The 20,569-nt window shown below is 46.6% G+C and overlaps 1 protein-coding gene across 1 annotated transcript; it reads right to left on the reverse strand.

Annotated features, from left to right (window-relative positions):
• Positions 1-1,089: 1,089 nt before the first annotated feature.
• Positions 1,090-20,461, reverse strand: LOC143103795 (PAK4-inhibitor INKA2-like). Its single transcript, XM_076267616.1, has 2 exons — positions 20,115-20,461; positions 1,090-4,675 (listed from the first exon to the last, which is right to left on the reverse strand). The coding sequence occupies exons 1-2, from the start codon at positions 20,184-20,186 to the stop codon at positions 3,449-3,451; spliced, it is 1,299 nt and encodes a 432-aa protein (XP_076123731.1). The 5' UTR covers positions 20,187-20,461; the 3' UTR covers positions 1,090-3,448.
• Between the last annotated feature and the right edge of the window lie 108 nt (positions 20,462-20,569).

Genomic DNA, 20,569 nt, shown 5'->3' on the forward strand with positions numbered 1-20,569 from the left:
ATGTGAGTGTGTGCATTCAGTGTTGCTGGAGAGGTAGGGACAGAAATGAGAGAGAGTGTGTGTGTGTGTGTGTGTGTGTGTGTGTGTGTGTGTGTGTGTGTGTGTGTGTGTGTGTGTGTGTGTGTTTGTGTGTGTGTGTGTGTGTGTGTGTAAATAATAGTTATGTTAACTGCAGGCTCTGTAATGCCACCTCATCTTTGGAAATCTTTCAGCCCACCAGCAAGTTTCACTGTGTGAGAGCTCCCTGTCAACAAACCATAACACATACTTTTATGCGTTCTCTTTCATCTCCTGTTGTTCTCTCTCCCCCCTTTCTCGTATCCTCCTTTGCGCCATGTGAGTGCCGTTTTGGGCGCTCATGAATTACAGACTCCCTTACAGTTATATGTGAAAGCTTCCTGCAGAAAGACCAGCTCTTTCTTTCTCTCAAGTTTTCTTTCCCTCTCTCCCTCCCTCTCTCCTTGAGAGTGTGTTTTGGGGTATTTGTAAATCACTCAGCCCATCCGTGTTGTGTGTATGTGTTTATTTATTTATGTAGGCATCTGATTCCTCCTCCTCCTCCTCTTCGTCCGGTGATGCGGCTGACCTAAAGCATTTTCCAGGTCTCTTGTGAAATCTGCCCTCGGTGACCGGCCCGGTCCAGGGAGAGGCCACAGGGCGAGGACGATGAGAGGGAGGGAGGTGAAGTCGGGCATGACACACTGCACCCATATCGCCTCCTCAGATTAGGCAAGACGAGTCGAGTGCCAAGCGCTTTTAATGCCCCACGCAGCTCGAAAACAAGCGAAAGGGCCAACAAACACGCTGCCAGAGGCGCGGATGGCGTCCAGGCGTGTGAAAACAGATCGGCTGATGAAGCTGTGCTCTTATCTGAGACGAGATGAGAATGTGGTGGTGCATAGGGGTGTTTGGATTGAAGGGCAGATTTGTTTTATGTTTTTTGTGGACTAGTAATTGGTGTGAATATGGTGGAAGAAGAAAATGCAACCGCAAACAGACACAAATTGAAAAACAGACACCCAAAAGCAGTTGATTTGTTTGAAACATGTTCATTTAAAAGTGTAAATATATACTTGTAGTAGACACTTTTACACCCACAGTAGGCGTGTCGTGGACGCCAGTGCTAAAAGTCATGGCAACAAGACAAAAACAACAGACACAGCAAAATAAAATATCACTTTTTCTCCCCCTTCATTATTTACAGTTGTAATGATGCCCTCTCAGAGAGCTCTCTCAGAATAACAGTCTCTGTAGGTTTAGCTGGTCTATCTCCCCTCTAAAATAGACAATGGGTTAAGTAGGAAGAAAAGATTGAAACCATGCGGTTGAAAAATAGCTGATGTGACCCAAATCTAAACCATCTTGGCGTACCGGAAAGAAAGTTTAGCTGACATGGAGCTGTATTATATTTTGATAATGTGGTCTTGGATACAAGTCTCCCTGATTGATAGTTATTCATGTGACAGATATAATTATAACTTGAGAATGGAAAGCCACCATATGTTCCTCAACATCGTAGCCCAAATGCTCTTTCCTGTGTAATAAATCAGTATGCTTCAGTTGACATCAAATCCGCATGGAAGGACAGAGGATCACAACAGGGATTATTGGTTTGTAGGAGGCTGACTTCAACAAACATTTTACTTTTGGTGCAAACAAAAAGCCATATCATACTCTGAACACATGATTACAGGCCAACTAAACTCAAGTATGGAGCTGATTTTGTGTTGCAACATTGAGCAGGGTCTGCTCTACCGCATGCTGTCTGGCTGATGAAAAAGACACACACACACACACACACACACACACACACACACATACAGGACTGCTCTTTCACAAAATATTCTCAAGGTGAAGCCATCAGATAGAATGGACGCAATGATGACGCTGACACACCTTTTAATTGACACTTGAGACACTCCCACTGATCTTCGCTGCCGTCAAGATGGATTGGCCAATCATTACCTCATAAGCAGTGGAAAAGGAGTATGGATTGGCTGACACATTACCATGGCCATGGTTTCTGAACGTGATTGGTCTAAGTGCTGTTGTCCAGCTACAGGCTGTAGATGTGCTGTAAGTGGGATGCTGCTCTATGGGCTTGCATACTGTTGCCACTCTGCACATATGAAAAGGCGAGTGTCATGCATTTGTGTTTTAATCCCTAAAGCCAGCGGTTTACGCTTCTAAACCCTGATACACATACAAACACGCACACACACACAGACACGCACACACACACATGCAAAAACATGCCTGTGTGCTCTGCCCTATACACATAATGTACCATGTTCCACAAACACACACACCCTTTCAAACAGGCGTCAGTCAGAGAGCTTTAAGATGATTAAATCAGCCTCGGCTGCTCTCTGATCATCTCCTCTGTGTTCCAGTCTAACACTTACATAAGTGTAGCCATCCAGATGGCACCATCCCTCTCTCTCGCTCTCCTCCTCTGTGTCATACACAAAGCAGCAGACACTGCGCACAGGAAGAGACAGGCCAACTGAAAGGAACTCTCTGCAGCCTGCTCTGCCTGGCGCTGCTCTGTCCTAACAATGAGGGATGGCACAGTGTACCAGAGTGGGCATAACCCCCCCCCCCCCCTTTCAGGACGGGACACAGATGACTGAGGTCATCTCAGCATGTGGGCACAAATAAGAGTTTTCTCTCTCACTCTGTCTCTCTCTCTCTCTCTCTCACACACACAGAGTCTGTCTGCCTGTTACTAATGTAACTGTTCTTTTTGGTGAGCAGGTGGCTGGACTAATACAGAAACAATTTGAAAAGCTTATAGAGCTGCATTACGTAAGACCAAAACGAAATGTGTTTCCATGAAATACAAAGAACACGCCTGACACTGGGGTTTATCAGACATTTGAATGTGGATGACAAGATTACTGTACTAAGAGCACCATTCACATATAAAAAAGGTCCGGAGCATTGACACTTTCACTGAGAGTACATTGAGTATAGTGCAACCACTGGGATTCATCTATAAGAAGACCTACTGGAGGCAGATTGTCAGCAATGCATTTACCAAAGGTGCTGTAAGCGACATTAGCCTAGACTGGCTAATTTTTGGAAGACTTAGCCACATTAGGAGTCTAGCCCCTGTTGCCAGTGTGCTATGAGCACTCAAAACAGATGGCCAGCTGCAGGGATGCCTGTCTCTTTGGAAGTTTCCGGATTGGTTAATTCACCATGTGTATCTTTAGGCTCAGATTACAGGGCCTCAGATAGCATCTAGATGTTTCATGGTAGCTGTTCATTCGCAGAGACAGTTTAGCTGTGGTATTCCAAACAATTATCGCTAACAGCAGATTTGAGTCAGGTCCAATAATCACCCATGAACTGTGGAGTCCAGAGTTAAAAAAACCAAAAAAAAACCTCCTGCTCTCATTCATTAGGAAGGTTCCAGAAGTCTGTATGGCCATGCTCCACTATGCTACACCCACACGGCTGTGTTGTGGTCAAACAGAGGCTGGAGCCTCTCCACAGCCTCAGGCTGCCTGCGGTCCAGGTAGAGGGGGTAAGGAGCTTGAGACTGGAGGGGCTTGTCCAGGCACTCGGCCTGTCTTCTGTCTATGAAGATGCCTGAGTGCGGGGGCTCCCGGAGGCCCTGGTCTTCTGCGGTGGGGGCGGCCGGTCGGCCCTTGCCCTGCGGCGAGGAGGCCCAGAAGGGCAGGTAGAAGCTGGCCTTGGGCTTGGCCGCCTTGCGGGGCCGCTTGAGGAGCTCGGCGTCGGGCGCGTCGGCGGTGGGCAGCATCCAGCCGGGCTTCTCCTTGAGCAGCTTGTCGCGGTCGGGCCGCACGCTGCGCAGGAACTTCTTGAAGATGTTGGTGGTGAGCGAGAAGCGCCGGCAGATCTCCTGCGAACGGCTCAGGCGCAGAGGGTGCGCCGGCGAGTCTGGCCTCTCCCCTCCTCCTCCTCCTCCTCCTCTCCGCTCCTCCTCGAACAAGTCCTCCTCCCGGGCCTCCTCCCTCTCCAGCTCGGGCAGGTCCAGCCAGTTGCCCACGAGGTCGGCGAAGACGTTATCGCCGAGCACCAGCGGCTGGCGGTTGCGCGAGCGGCTCATCAGAGACGACGTCCAGTCGCTGGACTCGTCCATGCTGTCCTGCGAGTACTCGCTGTCCAGGGACGGGCCTTCGCGGGACAGGCTGTAGAGGATGCCTGGCAGGTCCAGCGAGGGTCGTGAGTGCCGGGGGGCGTACTGCTGCTGGTGGTGGTGGTGTTGGGACTGTGGCAGTGGGCACTCGGAGGGCAGGTAGCCCAAGCGCGGGCCGCAGTAATCCACCTGGGGGGCAGTGTAGCCAGATACCCTCCACGCAGGGAGCCCCTCGCTCTCCAGGCTGGAGGAGGATGGCGAGGTCCCCAGGCTGCTGCGATGGCCAGCCCGCCACGGATGCTCCTGTGGCGGGGGGCGCAGTGCGGGAGGGCTGGGGTCCTCCTGGGGGTCCGGATGGCAGGGCTGGGCCTGAGATTTGGGTGCGAGTGGTGGGGCAGATGTTTCGGCAGCGACAGCGGCAGCAGGGGTCGGTCTGACCGGGGGTCTGCCGGAGATCTCCAGGCGCTCAAGGGCGGTCTGCACCTGGAGGAGTTTGAGCTCCTGTAACGCCCCCATCATGGAGTTCATCTGAGCATGGAGGCCATCTCCAGCCTCACGCATGGACAACTACATGGAGAGAGAGGGACAGAGAGAGATAGAGAGAGAGGGAGGGAGAAAGGGAGAAAACAGAGGGAGGGAGAGAGAGAGAGGGGGGGAAGGAGTGAGAGAGATAGAGAAAGAGAGAGAGTAAGAGAGAGAGACAGAGAGAGAAGGAAAGGATTGGAGGAAAGAGAGAAAGACCAATAGAGAATCATGATAGAGTAGTATGAACAGAAAGAAAGAGAGAGGAAATAAACAGGTTGAAAGAGACAGACAAGTGGACAGAGACAAAAAAGAGGGAAGGAAAATAAAAAAATCAGGTTAGTTTTCATGACAAATACTTCCTGCGATATACATTTGCACACGACTCCTTCTGACTTTTTTTCCTAACTCTCCATCTTCCTGTTTGTGTGTCTGTATCAGGCCAGAGATTTATGAGTGTTTCCTCCCTGCCCTCCCCCGTGGCTGACCTGAGTGACAGTTATGAGGTGGATCTGCCTGGCGGGCATGAGGAAAACGAGCATGTGGCCGTTAGTTGTCACACTTTAACAAGCGACAGACGCTGTCACCCAACACACACACACACACACACACACACACACACACACACACACACACACACACACACACACACACACACAGCACTAAGCTCCTCTGGGGACCCCGGGGTGTGTCTGTATTGTTGCCCTCTGGTCGATTTCTCTGTTTGCATCACGTGACCTGGTTATGAGTGACAGCACTTCCATATGGGCCGAGTCCCACAGAGAGAGAGAGAAAGATAGTGGGTGGGATGGGGGGGGGGTAAGAAGGAAGGAGTAGAATAGAGAAAGAGGGTAAAGAGGGTATTAGAGAAGAAAGGCATAGAGAATGGAGAGGAGAAACACTGGGGGAAAGATTGAGTTGAGAGAGAGAGAATGAGAGAGAAAGGGAAAGAGTGAGACAGAGATAATGAAAAAAGGAGGAGAGGGAGAGTGAGAAAGATGGTATGGACAGATGGAGTGTCCTGATGTGGCAGTTTAGCCTGCAGGGCCTCAATAGCCTACAGCAGTGGAGTAACAATCAGGATCATGCCCAGACATGAACTACAGCACACACACACACACACACACACATCACGCACACACACACACACACACACACACACACACACACACACACACACACACACACACACACACACACACACACACACACACACACACACACACTCAAACAGTAACATATACAACTGTTCCACAAAACTGGTTGGCCATGACCAACAGCCAAAAACCTCAATGTGTATAGTGTGACAGCCAAACCAACCTTGCCCAGCACTTATAACAAACAACTCTGTCACAACAAATGTGTCACATTGTGACACCCATACACATCTGTAAAAATAGGTAAAAGAGAGGCAAGTAGTAATCCCATCAGTGTAAAATACAGTACAACTCTCAAAACACAGTAAATATCCCATGACACACTTAATTTACAACATGTACAGACAAAGACTGTCAGTTTGTCAGAACTCTGGATAGGTTTTGTCTTTGTATTAGAATTCAGCAGTAGCCTGATCTCTGCAACTATAAAATTAATTAAGTATAAGAAAACACCATTCAACAGAGACCATTCAACAACCCAGACCTAGAAGACTATCATCTTACCTTATTACAACACTCACAGAGGGGGTCCTCCTCTCTCTCCTTCTTTCCCTCTCTCTCTCTTTCACTCTTTTCTCCTGTCTGCTCAGTGTCAGTCCTCTCACCTTTCAAAAGTTCACTGGGCCAGTCCTGTACTTGAACACTTCTCAGCTGATTGGCCAGCAGCTCGCTGCTCAGCGCAGCCTGGCACCTGATAGGTCGACGTCTAGACACTAATCCCTAACAGGGGGCGGGACCAGTGGAGCATGACTGATTAACAAAGAGCGGGTGAGAGTAATAACAGCAGGAGGGATGGATGGGCTGGGGTGTGTGTGTGTGTGTGTGTGTGTGTGTGTGTGTGTGTGTGTGTGTGTGTGTGTGTGTGAGGGGAGGCCATATGTTTGGACGGCTGATTCTGGATTCAATGTTCAGAATAGTATGGGGGAAGGGGTTATGTGTGTACATGACACTGTGGTTTTTTTTTTTTGGGGGGGGGGGTATATGTGTACATGACAGTGTGGGGGTTTTGGTGGGGGGTATGCGTGTGTTTGGAGAGCACTGGTTTACTGGCGGAGAGTAGCGAGGATTTGTGTCAGATGAGGACTCTCACATGACAGAGACCTGACCATCAGACACCATGGGGACATCACAGATGGGACCGGCTGCATCAAGTCTACTCCAAAATGGTTGACAGGACATACAGTATGGTTTACATAATAAACCATAATATATATAATAACTGGCTCAGGCATGGAACATACTCATCATGGTAGTCATCATTAGTCATTTGCTGCAGTGCATCATCTTCCGGTCAGGATATTCCATCAACATAAAGAAATAATTCTTTAAATCATTCTTGCTGTCTGCTCTCACAGGAAGGAAAAATATCTGATCTGAACTTTTAGCCTGCCTGACAACTGCCCCCCCCCCCCCCCCCCCACAGACACTGAACTATGGGGGCAGGGGCCTCTGGATGTGAGTTAAATACAGTATGGTATCACACACACACACACACACACACACATACACACACACACACACACACACACACACACACACACGCGCACACAGACACACACACACACACACACAAAAGGGGAGTCACCACCAGTCATCTCATTATCATTCCATGGGCCTATCTAAGCATATGCTGGGAACAAAAGTGCTTTGTGTCTGCGTCTCCGCCGTCTCTCCTCTAGGTGGAATAATTACAGCCATCAGGTCTTGGGCCCCGGCTCCACTGCTCTGCTCCTCATCACACATATGCTTGCCTTCATTAAGCTTCATTAGACATCTTTAGGAGCCTGGCGACCAGGGGGTAATTACTGTTTACCTCCGAGGTTCAGGCGTCCCACAGGCACAGGCACATGTTAGGCTCAGAAGTGCTCTCTCTTGATCTGCTCTGCTCTGCGCCTGCACAAATGACTGGTGTGTGATTCTCTCACAATCGCGATGATTGCAGCTAAATTATTCATGACAACCCTTCACAGAGAGAATCACACATACACACAGACCGTGACGTATGTGTGCGTGCACACACACACACACACAGAGGAGAGAGAGAAAGAGAGAGATAGAGAGAGACAGAGAGATAGAGAGAGAGAGAGAGAAATGAATGCAGAATGCACATGCAGTAAAAAAAAAACACACAGGAAGTCAAGCCCTGGGCAGGAGGCTCATTTTCTGACCTTCAGATGTCCTGCCTAAGATCCTGTTTTTCTGCTTGTTTTCAAAACACACAAATAAACAACTAGGCCGGTTCAAAGAGAAAATCTTTCTCCGTCACCGGCTCCCAGGTCAAAGAGTCAGAGGTTCCAACCAAGCAATTGCAATGGCTTTTTGACCTGGTGAGTCAACACACATACACACAGTCAAACCATAGACAGTCATACACACAGATACCAAAAAACAGCCATCGGCAAGATGGTTCCCCTGTCCCAAATAAGTCATCTCATCCTTGCTTGCATCTGAATGTGTGTATGTGTTTGCATGTTTGTGTGTGTGTGTGTGTGTGTGTGTGTGTGTGTGTGTGTGTGTGTGCTACTGTCCTCCCCCTTCCCTAATTAAGCCCTCTCCCAGTGGCTCTCCGTGGCCTGTCAGACTCAGTTCTGCCCACTGGGTAGGAACAGCCTTTAGAGCCTTCGGAGCCCCACTATCACTAAAACACAAAGGCCAGGGAGAGGAGAGGACAGGAGAGGAGAGAGGAGGAAAAGAGAGGAACAGAGAAAATAGGAGAGAACAGAGGAGCAGAGAGGAGAAAGAGAAGAGGAGAGCAGAGGAAAGGAGATATGTATCATTTAAACACAAAGATCAGAGAAAGGAGAGGAGAGGAAAGGAAAGGAGAGCAGAGAAGAAGAAAAGAGAGCAGAGGAGAGAGCAGACAGCCTCCAGATATCACAAAAACACAGAGCAGAGGGGAGAGCAGACCCAGGCGTGTGGTTCCAGTGCTTCAGTCACAGCAGTCATGGCTCAAGAGTCAAATCCCACAGGGAGACACTGATCCTGGGCTGGACATGGGCCAGACCAGAGCCGCATCAGGACCAGATTCATTCACGACCCAAGAGATTATTTCAACAAACTACAATCTCCCTCCTGATTCCCCTGTGGGGCTCCATATGAGAGGGTGATCCTGGAGGAGATCTAGGCCAGATCAAGACTCAATCAGGCCCAGGTGACCATACTCATACAGAGCCCCAGACAGCATTTCAATGCTGAGTCCAGACCAGAGACGGTCCTGTAATTCCAGCATTCCTGTGCCCCATTACAGTAATGACAGTCCTCCATAAGTCACAATACAAATACTGAACCACTGAAGAAAGGCCCTGACCATAGATCAGATCCCTGCCAATCAGGTCAGGGCCGGGTCAGAGACATGATCTATTCCGAGCTTTGCGTCATGCCCGTTCGAAGACACATACAGGGCTGACATCACTCCAGTAATTTCAGAGCTTTAATCAAAGCCACCCACCACCAGTCACTACTCAAGGAAAGGGAAAAAAGACGATGACACCCCAGAATGGCATAATCCGTTTAGTGCCTCGCATATGATTTCATGACAGAGACAAAGAGAGAGCTAAATTTGCACCTGTAATTCCAGAGCTTTAGTCATAGCGGTGCTTCTGAAATCCCATCACAGAAGAGATAAGAGCAGCTGCTTCTCCTGTGGATCTGCGTCGGCTATACTGTATGGGTTCTATCACCGCTCCACATATCACTTCAACACAGAGGCAGTCAGCGATGACTAGATATGGCTCTGTGATTCCAAAGCTTCAGTCACGACTCGAACACCACCGTGAACGGCTGTGTTAGGAACAGACGCGTGCCCGATCTGGGCCACGTGTGTATCTGAGGCGGCTGCTAAACAGCAGAGGTCTAATCCCCCAGCAGTGCTCATATAAACCCACAGGGAGATGGAATCTGTGCAGACGAGGAGTGAGGAGGACTGATAACGTGAAGGACAGACAGGGGGAGGGAGGTTGGAAAGAGAATGGAGAGGAGGAGAGGAGAGGAGGAAGGGAGAGGGGGGGAGAGGTGAGGAGAGGAGGGCAGAGGAGCAGAGGAGAGGGGGAGAGAGGTGAGGAGAGGAGGAGAGGAGAGGGGGAGAGAGGTGAGGAGAAGAGGAGAGGAAAGGGGATAAGGATTGAATGAGTGATAACCTGGAGAACAGATCTAGGGGTGTTGAGGGAGGGAAAGAGAATTCAGAGAAGAGAGAGAGAGTACAAGGGAAAGGGGGAGGGTCAGAGAGATGGAGAAAGAGCACAGGCAGGGGGACAGAGAGAGGAGGGAGGGAATGAAGGGATGAAGAGGGGGGTAGAGAGATGGAGAGAGAGTGGAGAGAGGGGCATGTGGGGAGCAGAGAGAGGATGGAAAGAGGAACATGGAGGGTGATGGTGAACCATGACTGGACCAGGGAGTTGAAACAGAGCATGGCGAGGAAATGACAGCAAACGCACCGAAGCAGAGCGCAGAGAGGATTGGCTCACTGAGAAACACACACACACACACACACACACACTCACACACACACACACACACACACACACACACACACACACACACACACACACACACACACACTGGCACAGCAACAATAATATCAGACAGAACAAGGCCACAGACAGCGAAGACAGCAGCTAAATGTTAAGACATTAAGCACTTCCATCACCATTGAAACAATAGCCAACTGAGAACACTTTGAGCAATGTCCCTATTAAAAAATGCCTAACTTAAATGATGTCACCATTAAAACAATGTCAATGTGTAAGCGATACCACCATTAAGAACAATGGCACTACTAAAACAATGCCTCAGACAAATCAATAGCAGAGTTTATAAGCTGGACTGAGTCAGCTCTAACGGACTCTTGAGGAGTTAAGTCCAGCTGTGCTACAGGACTGCTCAGATTTACGTAAGCTGTGAGCTGTGATGATTTAAGCATATGTTAGTGGTCACACACAAGATGAAGTAAGGCATTCAACTCGTCTCTGGCTGCATAAACATAGGTTAATAGTCTGCATGAATGGTGTACATTATTCTAGTGGGTATGAAAGGAAAAACACATTTACTTAATAAGAGATGTTTACGTAAGTGTGCGTGTGTGTGTGTGTGTGTGTGTGTGTGTCTGTTTGATCATTCAAAACATTTGATTCCTAATGAAAATTTACTTGTAATGTGGAATTGAATAAAGTATCTAAAATGTGTGTATGAATGTGTGTGTGCATGTGCATGGTATGTGTGACCACACCTGCATATATTTTATATAAATGTCTGTTTGTTGACTGAGAAACAAATAACAGGCAACTGAGTGAATTAATTAAAGAAAAAAACAAAAACAAAAACAAACACCAGCACCCTTCACTTCCCAAACAAGGCAGTATGAGTGTATGTTTGTGCATGGGTGATGAGGACGAGAAATTAATTAATTGCTCAAGCACGCGCATGCAAACACACACACACACACACACACACACACACACACACACACAAATAAAAACATGAGTTGATCTGAGAGATCTGAGCCAAACAAGAGTGCTTTAGAATGAGGTACAGAGCACACACACATCCTTGGATGCCTTTAACTTCCTTTCCCTGTTACACACACACACATACACACACACACACACATAAAAAACATATTTACTAAAAGGCCAGTGTAACCACTGTGCCAAACAGAAGAGTGAAGGAGGCAAAACACAAACACACACACACACACACACACACAAATAAAAACATAAACACATCAAACAAGACTGTGTCTCACAGCCTTGGAAAGTAGGAGCTTTGAGTTGCAGGCAGTTTAATGGGTTAGTGCACAAGGAACCAGGATATGAGCGGGGTCGACCTTATCAGACCACAGAACCAGCGTGGTTATTTCATGCAACCGCTAGGAAGATGTGAATGTTGCACTGTACTGTGTATATGTGTGTGTGTGTGTGTGTGTGTGTGTGTGTGTGTGTGTGTGTGATTGTGTATATGTTAGGTATACACTAGCTCTGTGTGTGAGAGGAATAAAGACTACAGGTCAATACCTCCGGAAAAGGGCAAAATGTGTGTGTGTGTGTGTCTGTGTGCTTTTGTGTGTGCTTGTGTGTTGGGTGTTATAATATGTCCGAGGCTCCAATTTCAGCCCTTGGCAACATGAACTGGACATTGCCGCTTTGTACTGAGAATTAGATACTGGACACTGGTAACTCGGCACCGGACACTGGCGCTAGAGATTGGACATTGGGCACCGGTGCTGGACACCATACATCAGGCATTGGGCACCAGTGCTGGATATTGGGGAGCACTGTAGGCACTGGGCATGAGGGAGATAACAGAGAGAACAGGGTGGTGTTCTAATGGGCTGTTTCCTGCCAGGTCCCAATAGGCTGTTGATAGCACAAAACCGGCTTCAGGCAGTCAGTGGCTTAACACACTTACAGAAAAGAGATGGTTGCATGGCTCTACCTCTACCTTTCATTCATCAAATAGGAATGTCTCAGCAGAGTCCTGTTAGCCATTAGCTTAACAGAGGCTTATTATTTCAGAGGAATCCTGGAAAAACAGCATGTGTGAGCATCAGTATGAGGATATGAATTAGCTTCCATACCAACATCTTTTCAGCTCTTGAAAGAGCTCCTTGGATTTGCAGTCTGCACCTTTTTTCCAGTTACTGTGTATGAAGGGCTTTGTGTGTGTGTGTGTATGTGTGTGTAGAAAGTCTTACACTAATGTCCTTATTCTCCTGGCTCCCAACATGGATGACCAGAGCGGGCAACTAACTGTTTTCAGTCATGTTGATGGATGGTGCACCACAGTGATAAATGGCCAGGGGATTACATGCGAGGAGGCTTCCACTGAAAGATCTTATACCTCCACGTTCAGGCGACGCTGTGCCCAATCTGTTATCATCTCCTGGAGCTGTATACGTGTGACTGCTTCTAACAAGGAACAGACCCCATGTTGAATTCTAATACAAAGCTGACTGGTTCAGTACAGTGTTTTTTTCTATTTTGGAGAAGAAAAAAAAACCAAAAAAACATGGAACACAAAAAAAGATCTATTCCTGGAGAAAAGGCTTTGACTAAAAGCCTCGACCTCTGTGTACTCATGAATTATGCATGAAGATAAAGTTCCAGCGATGGCAAACTGGAATGGAAACAAGGGAAAGCAGCACAGCGGCCGACCGGCTGGCCTTATCGCAGCAGTCTGGGTTTATGACCGTCATTTCCCTCTCTTGCCTCCTCTGAGATACAGGAGGTCATTAGTGGCATCAGATAGCCAACACTGGACAGGGCAGACAGCAGACAAACAGCCCTGGGCTACTCCATCAGGTTGCAGTCAATGATTTGGTGATTTGACTGCCCTACCATAGGCAAGGGCAGGTTTAAAATCAAAATAATCAAAATATGGCAACAACTCTCATCTACAATATATATCAATTTGTTTTTATATAAACACAGCACAGCGTTAATGAGGACATCATACCCACTCACACACAGTGTTGGGCAAGTTACTTCAAAAGCGTAATGCATTATTTATTACTTGTTACTGTCATCTGAAAGTAATTTGTTACATTACAATATTACTGTCTTTGAATTGTAAGGCATTACACTATGTTTACATTACTTTCACCAAAATAACAGGAAACATGGATTTGGTGTTCTCAATAGATCTTTATGTGTTCAATGCAGCTCATTACACGGCAGGAGGTGATGTGGTATGGCATAATGACTGAGCTAGGCTTAAGGCTAACAAAAGAACAATAAAATGGTTGCAGTTATAGCTAATGGGACAATGTAGGCCCCAAAGGCCAAAGGTCACTCACAACTTAATATAGTAAAATATAGCCATAGTGAAATTGTATGTTGACTTTAAATGGTTCTCATCATTGCTGGTTGCCTTTCCTTCCACTTACAGTAAAGCAAATAGTTTGAGAGTAATGGCTACGATCTTTGTCTGTAAAAGCAACATTTTAGTTATTCTCACTGCTTGAAATGAGAAGTATAGCCTAACCATGTTAGATCTGTTGCATGAATGGCAGAGATAACTCAAATTCCCTTTCTACAGTCATCTAAACAAGGCAATCAAATTCCAGGACCAGCAGAGATTACTTTTTTTAATTCTTGGATAATCTTCTCTGGTGCCAATTGAGCATTTCTCAATTTTGGATTAAAAAGCAAAGTAACTTCAGTTACTGAGAATTGTACCGAGTAAAATATTACTGAAATTGTATTGGTAATGCCTTACATCACTGCATTACAGCAAAAAGCAAAGCATTACTGTAATTACATTACTTTTTTTAATGCATTACTCCCAACACTGCTCACACACTGTACATACAACCCACACAATTATAACATATATACTGATGCATCACCCCCACAACCCCCCCCCCCCCCCAAAAAAAATAAATAAAAAAAACAACACAAAAAAACACAAACACACATACACACACAGAAGTCGAATTAAACTCCCTTGAGGCTCCACCAAATGATGGTGGTTTGCATTCCTTGCTTTTGAAGAGAGCTGATTCAGAGAGCTCAGGCCAAGTCCTATGTGTATGGGTCTTTATGCAAACATGCACACAAGGAAGGCATTGACATGGACCGTCTGTGCTCTACAAACAACTCAGTATAGCATCCTTACACATTCAACACACGACACACGGCTAACATATAACCACACCACCCAACCTACTGTATCACACACACACACACACACACACACACACACACACACGCATGCACACACACACACACTCACACGTACACACGCACAAACGTATGCATGCACGTACACGCACACGCACACCAGACGCACACGCACACACACATATACATACACATACACATACACACCCTCACACTCACACACATTCACTCACTCACACTCTCAGCTGGCAGCAACTTCTGGGCTTATTTCAGCAGAAGGGAAGGAAGGACTGTGAAGAATGGAATCAGAATAGAATCAAGGCGAGAGCAGCTGGATGGAGTGAGGGAATGACATTTCTCAACACTGCTCCAGTCTACTCAAAAACAACACTGAAACAGCTCTGGAGCACATCACACACAGCCACAGAACACACACACACACACACACACACACACTACAAACACATAACACATAACCACTGACTCATGCTGCACACATCTCGCCATGTTTGTCATCCTCACATGTAGTACATTTCATCACATCACACACACACACACACACACACACACACACACACACACACACACACACACACACACACACACACTCTTTAACCACTGCCTGCCCTGCCTGTAGGCACATAAGGACACAGGATATGGAATAAAAGTGATATCCTGGGTGGCATGGCATGCATATCAAAGTGGCGGTTTGTTCAAAGTGATGTCATCTCACAGGTGTGTCTCAGTCACAGAGCCCTGGGGTATCACACCTGTAAATATCTCTGGTGACACTGAAGAACATTTTCATTACTCTTTAACCAAAAACCCAAAATACAAAAATATATCACTCAAATGACTGTTCACTGTATGAGAGGCCTTTCACAGAACTCTTTGATTTCTCAATTATGTCATTAACCCAAACCAAATAAATGTGTCTACTAAATCCCTCTGGAATGATAACATGACATAGCCCAGTGAAAATCTAGCTTTTAACCTTGCTAACAAGCCTTTATGATGTCTGTTATGTTTTACAAGACATAATCATGTACAAAGAATTCTGCTTTGGATCTACGTTTCAACCAATCACAGCCCAGGTCTGCCAATTTAGGTGTCAGTTCATCAGCCTGTCATAAGGGTGCATAACCAGTACCTGTGGAGTCCGTCTTTATCCTTTACAGTAAAATACCTGCAGTTACACCATCTATGCTACCACCTGCTGAGTACAGTAAAAACAAAACTTGAGAAAGTCTCACACCAGACTGATTGCATTTAGCTGTAAATTTGAAAATGTGAATCCTGACAGACATTCTGTGTTTCGGCTTGAGGCCTGTGCTCATTTGTCGATCTTGTGGCTTCAGCTGTGGACAGCAGGGATAAAAATGGCTGTAAGGTCAAGGGTCATGTGTCGGGTTGACCTCTCTTTCCGCCACACACATGCTGACCTCTCTGACCCGACAAGTGTTTGTGCTCTAACGTGACACATTTTTCAATTAGAGCCACGGGAGCATGGGGTGTGTGGACCACAGTGGAGGGCCAGGCCACAGGAGGTGAATGAGAGCCTATAGACCCTTTCAACAATAAAAACAAAAACAATGCTTGAACATTCTATTTGGTTCCCAATCTACTTCCTCTGCATTAAGATAACATATGGAATGTTAAAACGGAAGCCTTGTGGGGCCAACTATGATGCTGATAATGGAACTCTCTTGAAAGGGTCTATCGTAAGCACCTAACTGGACACTCCAGACTGGAGTCTGGGAACTGAAGACACCCCTGAGAACAGCTCAAATGGGCTTTGAGATAGATTTTGGACCCGATTAGGGCCAGACTAGAGCGAGGTGTTAGGACAGTCCAAAGACAGACTGACTATGGAACAGACCTGACACTGACTTTGGCTCCTTTTAACTGATGCGCACTGTTTACGAACATCCCTGATATTACAACTCCTAAATGGAAATGGAAAATATTTCCCCCTGGTCTTAAACAGAAAAAGGCCAAGAGTTTGCATGGACTCTTACCAGATCAGGAACAGTTTGGGGCTAAATCAGTGCTGGGCCAGAAGGCACTATAAAAAAGGAACCTGTTATACCTGTTGTGTCTGGTGTGCAAGACACCAATTAAATATTAACCCTTAAAGGTGTAGGTTTTTGAACATTCTAAGTTCCGCAACAATTGAAGGTTCTAAAATTCTATGTTGAATTCAATGAACCCAGATATTCTTTAGAATGTTAATTTCCCAACATTCCCGTCACACCAGTGTGACGGTACTCCTTTAAGGGTTAAAACCACTCTGTTGTCTGTTATCTTTCTATTTTTTTGTATTCTAAATATATTTGCTCTCTTTAAAACCCATGAATTTAAACTTACTGTTTACTACTTTACTTTTTGCTGGGGGCCTACATGGCTCAGTGCTCCACATCCATGCATGGATGGATCTCATGCCCAGAGTGGATTGAATTGTCATGGAATGATTGAATATCAATGAAGACAGTCTGATTCATTTCCTCCTCTTTTTTAAAGCATATAATCACCAGTACGGTTGGGAAGTAAAATGTCTGGTCTGCACTATTCTATTTCAGTGACCTGAGCTCATCCACACAGCCATGCAGCCAGTCATTTGTGCCTTGGCCCGTCTCTGGCAGCAGGGCACAGCTCTGTGTTCTTGGGACGCTACCCTGGCATAGAGCTTGGCATCCTGACAGAGTAGGGTAGAATGAGAGAGTTAATAAACGAATACCTATTCTGCTCTTTAAATTACTTTAAAAATGGCTGTTAAATGAATAAGAATAACTGAGAATCCAGCAGCTCTCTGAGGTTTAGAAAGTAGGTTATGTGTATTTACACCCAAAATCCTCTGTTAGGAATTAAAATATATGTTCAGCACTGTTCTATTTCTGCAGTCCTGCCTGTGCCCAGCTTTAGCTGCATGGTCAGTCATGTGTGGCCTGGTCCAGTCCTGGCAGCAGTGTCCAGCTCTGTGTTCCTGAGACGCCCCCCTGGCGTGGAGAGGTTGGCACCGTTGTAGAGTGTCAGACAGACATGTGGCACCTTTGGCAAAGGGGATCACCTACAGATGCCACACGCCAACAGCTTGTGCTCCATGGGGTTGTGGGGAGGAGAGAAAGAGATAGAGAGAGAGGGAGGGAGAGAGAGAGAGGGAGAGAGAGAGAGAGAGAAGGAAAGAGAGAGAGAGAGGGAGGGAGAGAGAGAGAGTGAGCTTTTCTAGCCTTTCTAACCATAGTCTGCATCCTCTGTGATGGGCGCGTGGGGTTGAGGAGAGGAGGCAGAGGAGAGTAGGGGTAGGGGAAGCCTTGAAGATCCTGGGGACCCAGGCACAGAGACCCATGGACGTGGGATTTACACTCCAGAGGTGAAGATGATTGTTCTGGGGGAAACAGAGCCAAACTGGCAGCAGTGATCCACCCGACCGAGTGCTTGTGTCAACGCTGGGGAGCTCTGCTCCGCTCCGCTCTGTGTTGTTAGTGAGCAGCAGCAGGGGCCGGAAGAACACAACGTGCCCCTCTCCCTCCACATCTGTGTCCACATCTGGGCGGGCAAAGAGCTGCCGTCTCTCAGTGGAGCCCAGTGGAGCATCTTCTCTTCTCTTCTTTTATTTTTCTCTTCCTCTCTTTATACATATACTTTGTCTTTCACTTTTTCTCTCTTTCTCTGTATTTTTTTTTGACACCCCCACCACTCTCCAGTCCCTCGCTCTCTCTCTTCCTTTCCTCCCTCGTTCTCTGAGTGAGTTGAGCACTGCTGTGGGCTCGTGGCTTTGATATCTCCTCCTTTTGAAGAAGGTCCCAGAGAGTGTCTGCGCTGGTTAATGCTCCGCTGAAGGAAAACCCTTTATGCTGCTGCCAAGAGGATCTGTGGGGCATGCTAGCGCTATAGCTGCCCACTTCTGGCTTTCAGCGTGCCAGGCGCCCGGGGAGCGCTGGTCTTTCTCAGCTTCACCTTATCAAACCAGACAGACGCACACAGCACACACATACACAAACACACACACACGCATACGCAAAAAGCGCAGCGCAGGCTTCACTCTTCTTCATGCCCTCCCCACAGAGGTGCATGAGACACACACAAACACACACAGACACACACAAATGCAAACACACACATACACACACACACGCCGCACGCCAGTGTGGAGAAACAGAATCTCTCCCTCATTTTATCACCTCAATGTGCGCTGACAGGAAGATGTGTTACAGTGAGATGGAATTAGCAGAGAACAGATGATGTGTCTGTTTGAAGTGCTACACCAGCACACGCACACTCGCCAGAACATTACAGTAACATCAAACAAACATCACAGAAAGAAAACACACAAAACACACCAACTATGACACATAATGGCCAGGTGAAAACTGTACGGTGTGTGATGGTCCCAGGTTGGCTGAAGCTGTGGCTATGCAGCAAGCATACTGTACTGTGCTCAACCTCACCATACTGTAGACCTCTACAGAGGTCATCTGGGTTCATTTCTGCCTTCAAAGGCTTCCAGAGGAATGTGCCTGAGTCAGACCAGAGCTGAGAACGACCCAGTTTCACACTGGGGAAAATACCTTTAGAAAGAGAAGGAGGGAGAGGGAGAAAGAGAGAGAGAGAGAGGGGACCAGTTCAAGAGTGAAACAGAAGAGAGGAGAAAACAGAGGAGTAAGGCAAAGAGATGGGAGAGAGATGGGTAGATAGAGCGAAAAGAAGTAAGGAGATGGTGAAAGAATGACAGAGAGAGAACTAGAAAGAAAGAGAGGGAATCTGAGCTGGTACCAAACAACAGCTCTGGCGTCCACTGACAGGGGAGAGAGCTCACATGTATTTTTCAAAACAGAGTCTACTCTGCTTCAGCGCCCGATAGATTCCCACTACATAGCGCCAAATACGATAACAGATCATTATTTATTTCACACAAATAAATTAGCCTATGTCATAACCTGATATGGTTACGATGTTGTTTTCAATTAAGCGTGTCTAATTCCACAACCTACAAGGAATGTTTTTCGAGGTAAAATCGATATTGCCTCAATAGTAGAAATCTTAAATACAACGACGTAGCGATTTACAGCATTGAACTCTGTTTCCCCGTAATTTCACTGGATTGCATGGATCGAGAGGGTGACGCGAGGAGAGAGGCCATTGTGTGAACATGCCCCGCGCTCGCAGCTCGGATTCAACGCTCGGGATTTACGTCAATAAACCCCCACCAACATCTGTGACAGCTGCGCGTGTTGAGTGGAGAGAGACGTGCTTGTCCATGCCTCCGTCCGTTTGCTGGAATGTGCATAACCATGATGTTTTACGGTGTTTCCATTTAAATTATTAACAAGAACACTATCAGCAACTATGCAACACTTTAAACTTTGCACGACTTAAATATGTAATAAAAACATATCAAACATTAGGCTACTAATGCAAAACACTGATCAATGAATAGGATCTTGGGTAGGCTAATTATTATGGTGCTTGAATCATGAAATGTCGGATAAAAAAGCTGCTATATTGGAACATTATGAAGCCACGTGCTGACTCAAGTTTATAGTAGGCTTTTGTACACTGCTGTGGATAAGTAGGAAAGCAGTGCACCTACAATGTTCATCAATAAGCAATGCAATTGAGAAAAGGGGATTAACCCTAAGAAAACAACAACACGTTGACATGAAATACTTGACAAAAACATAATGTAATTGTGGTATAATAGATTGAACATACCAGTTCTTGCTTCAATCGCCTCAAGCAAGCATCCATATTTTTTCGCTCATTTTTGGAAAGATGCCGATCCATTTCTTAGAATAAGATGCTTTCAAACCAGTCCGGATGATTACTTTTCCATGTCTTGGTTCCTCAAGGGCTGGTGAAACGTTCTCCACTAAATAATAAAACTCTCTCTTGTGTTTTGACTAATGATCTAAAAAGAGTTGGACGAATGTGGGTATTTCGTCAGGATCTTTGGCGTGTGGTACGAATCTAGTCGTTCATGCGTTCGGAGCAGAAATCCCTTTGCTGGACTAGGTTTATGAGCACTTGTGATACTAGAGCGACTGACAGAGCGGATCTTTGTCTCGTTGCTCGCTCTCTGCGCTGCGCGTCAGCTGCGCTGGTTTTCATTGAGCAAAGAGCACACGTTCAGCAAATAACTCGCGTTAGTGGGCTGTCTCTAGTGTTTC

This window comes from Alosa pseudoharengus, unplaced genomic scaffold (genome assembly GCF_046254945.1).
Source record: "Alosa pseudoharengus isolate Yale_2024_CS ecotype anadromous, Long Island Sound unplaced genomic scaffold, YU_APseudo_1.1 YU_APseudo_1.1_scf_5, whole genome shotgun sequence".
Taxonomy (NCBI): domain Eukaryota; kingdom Metazoa; phylum Chordata; class Actinopteri; order Clupeiformes; family Clupeidae; genus Alosa; species Alosa pseudoharengus.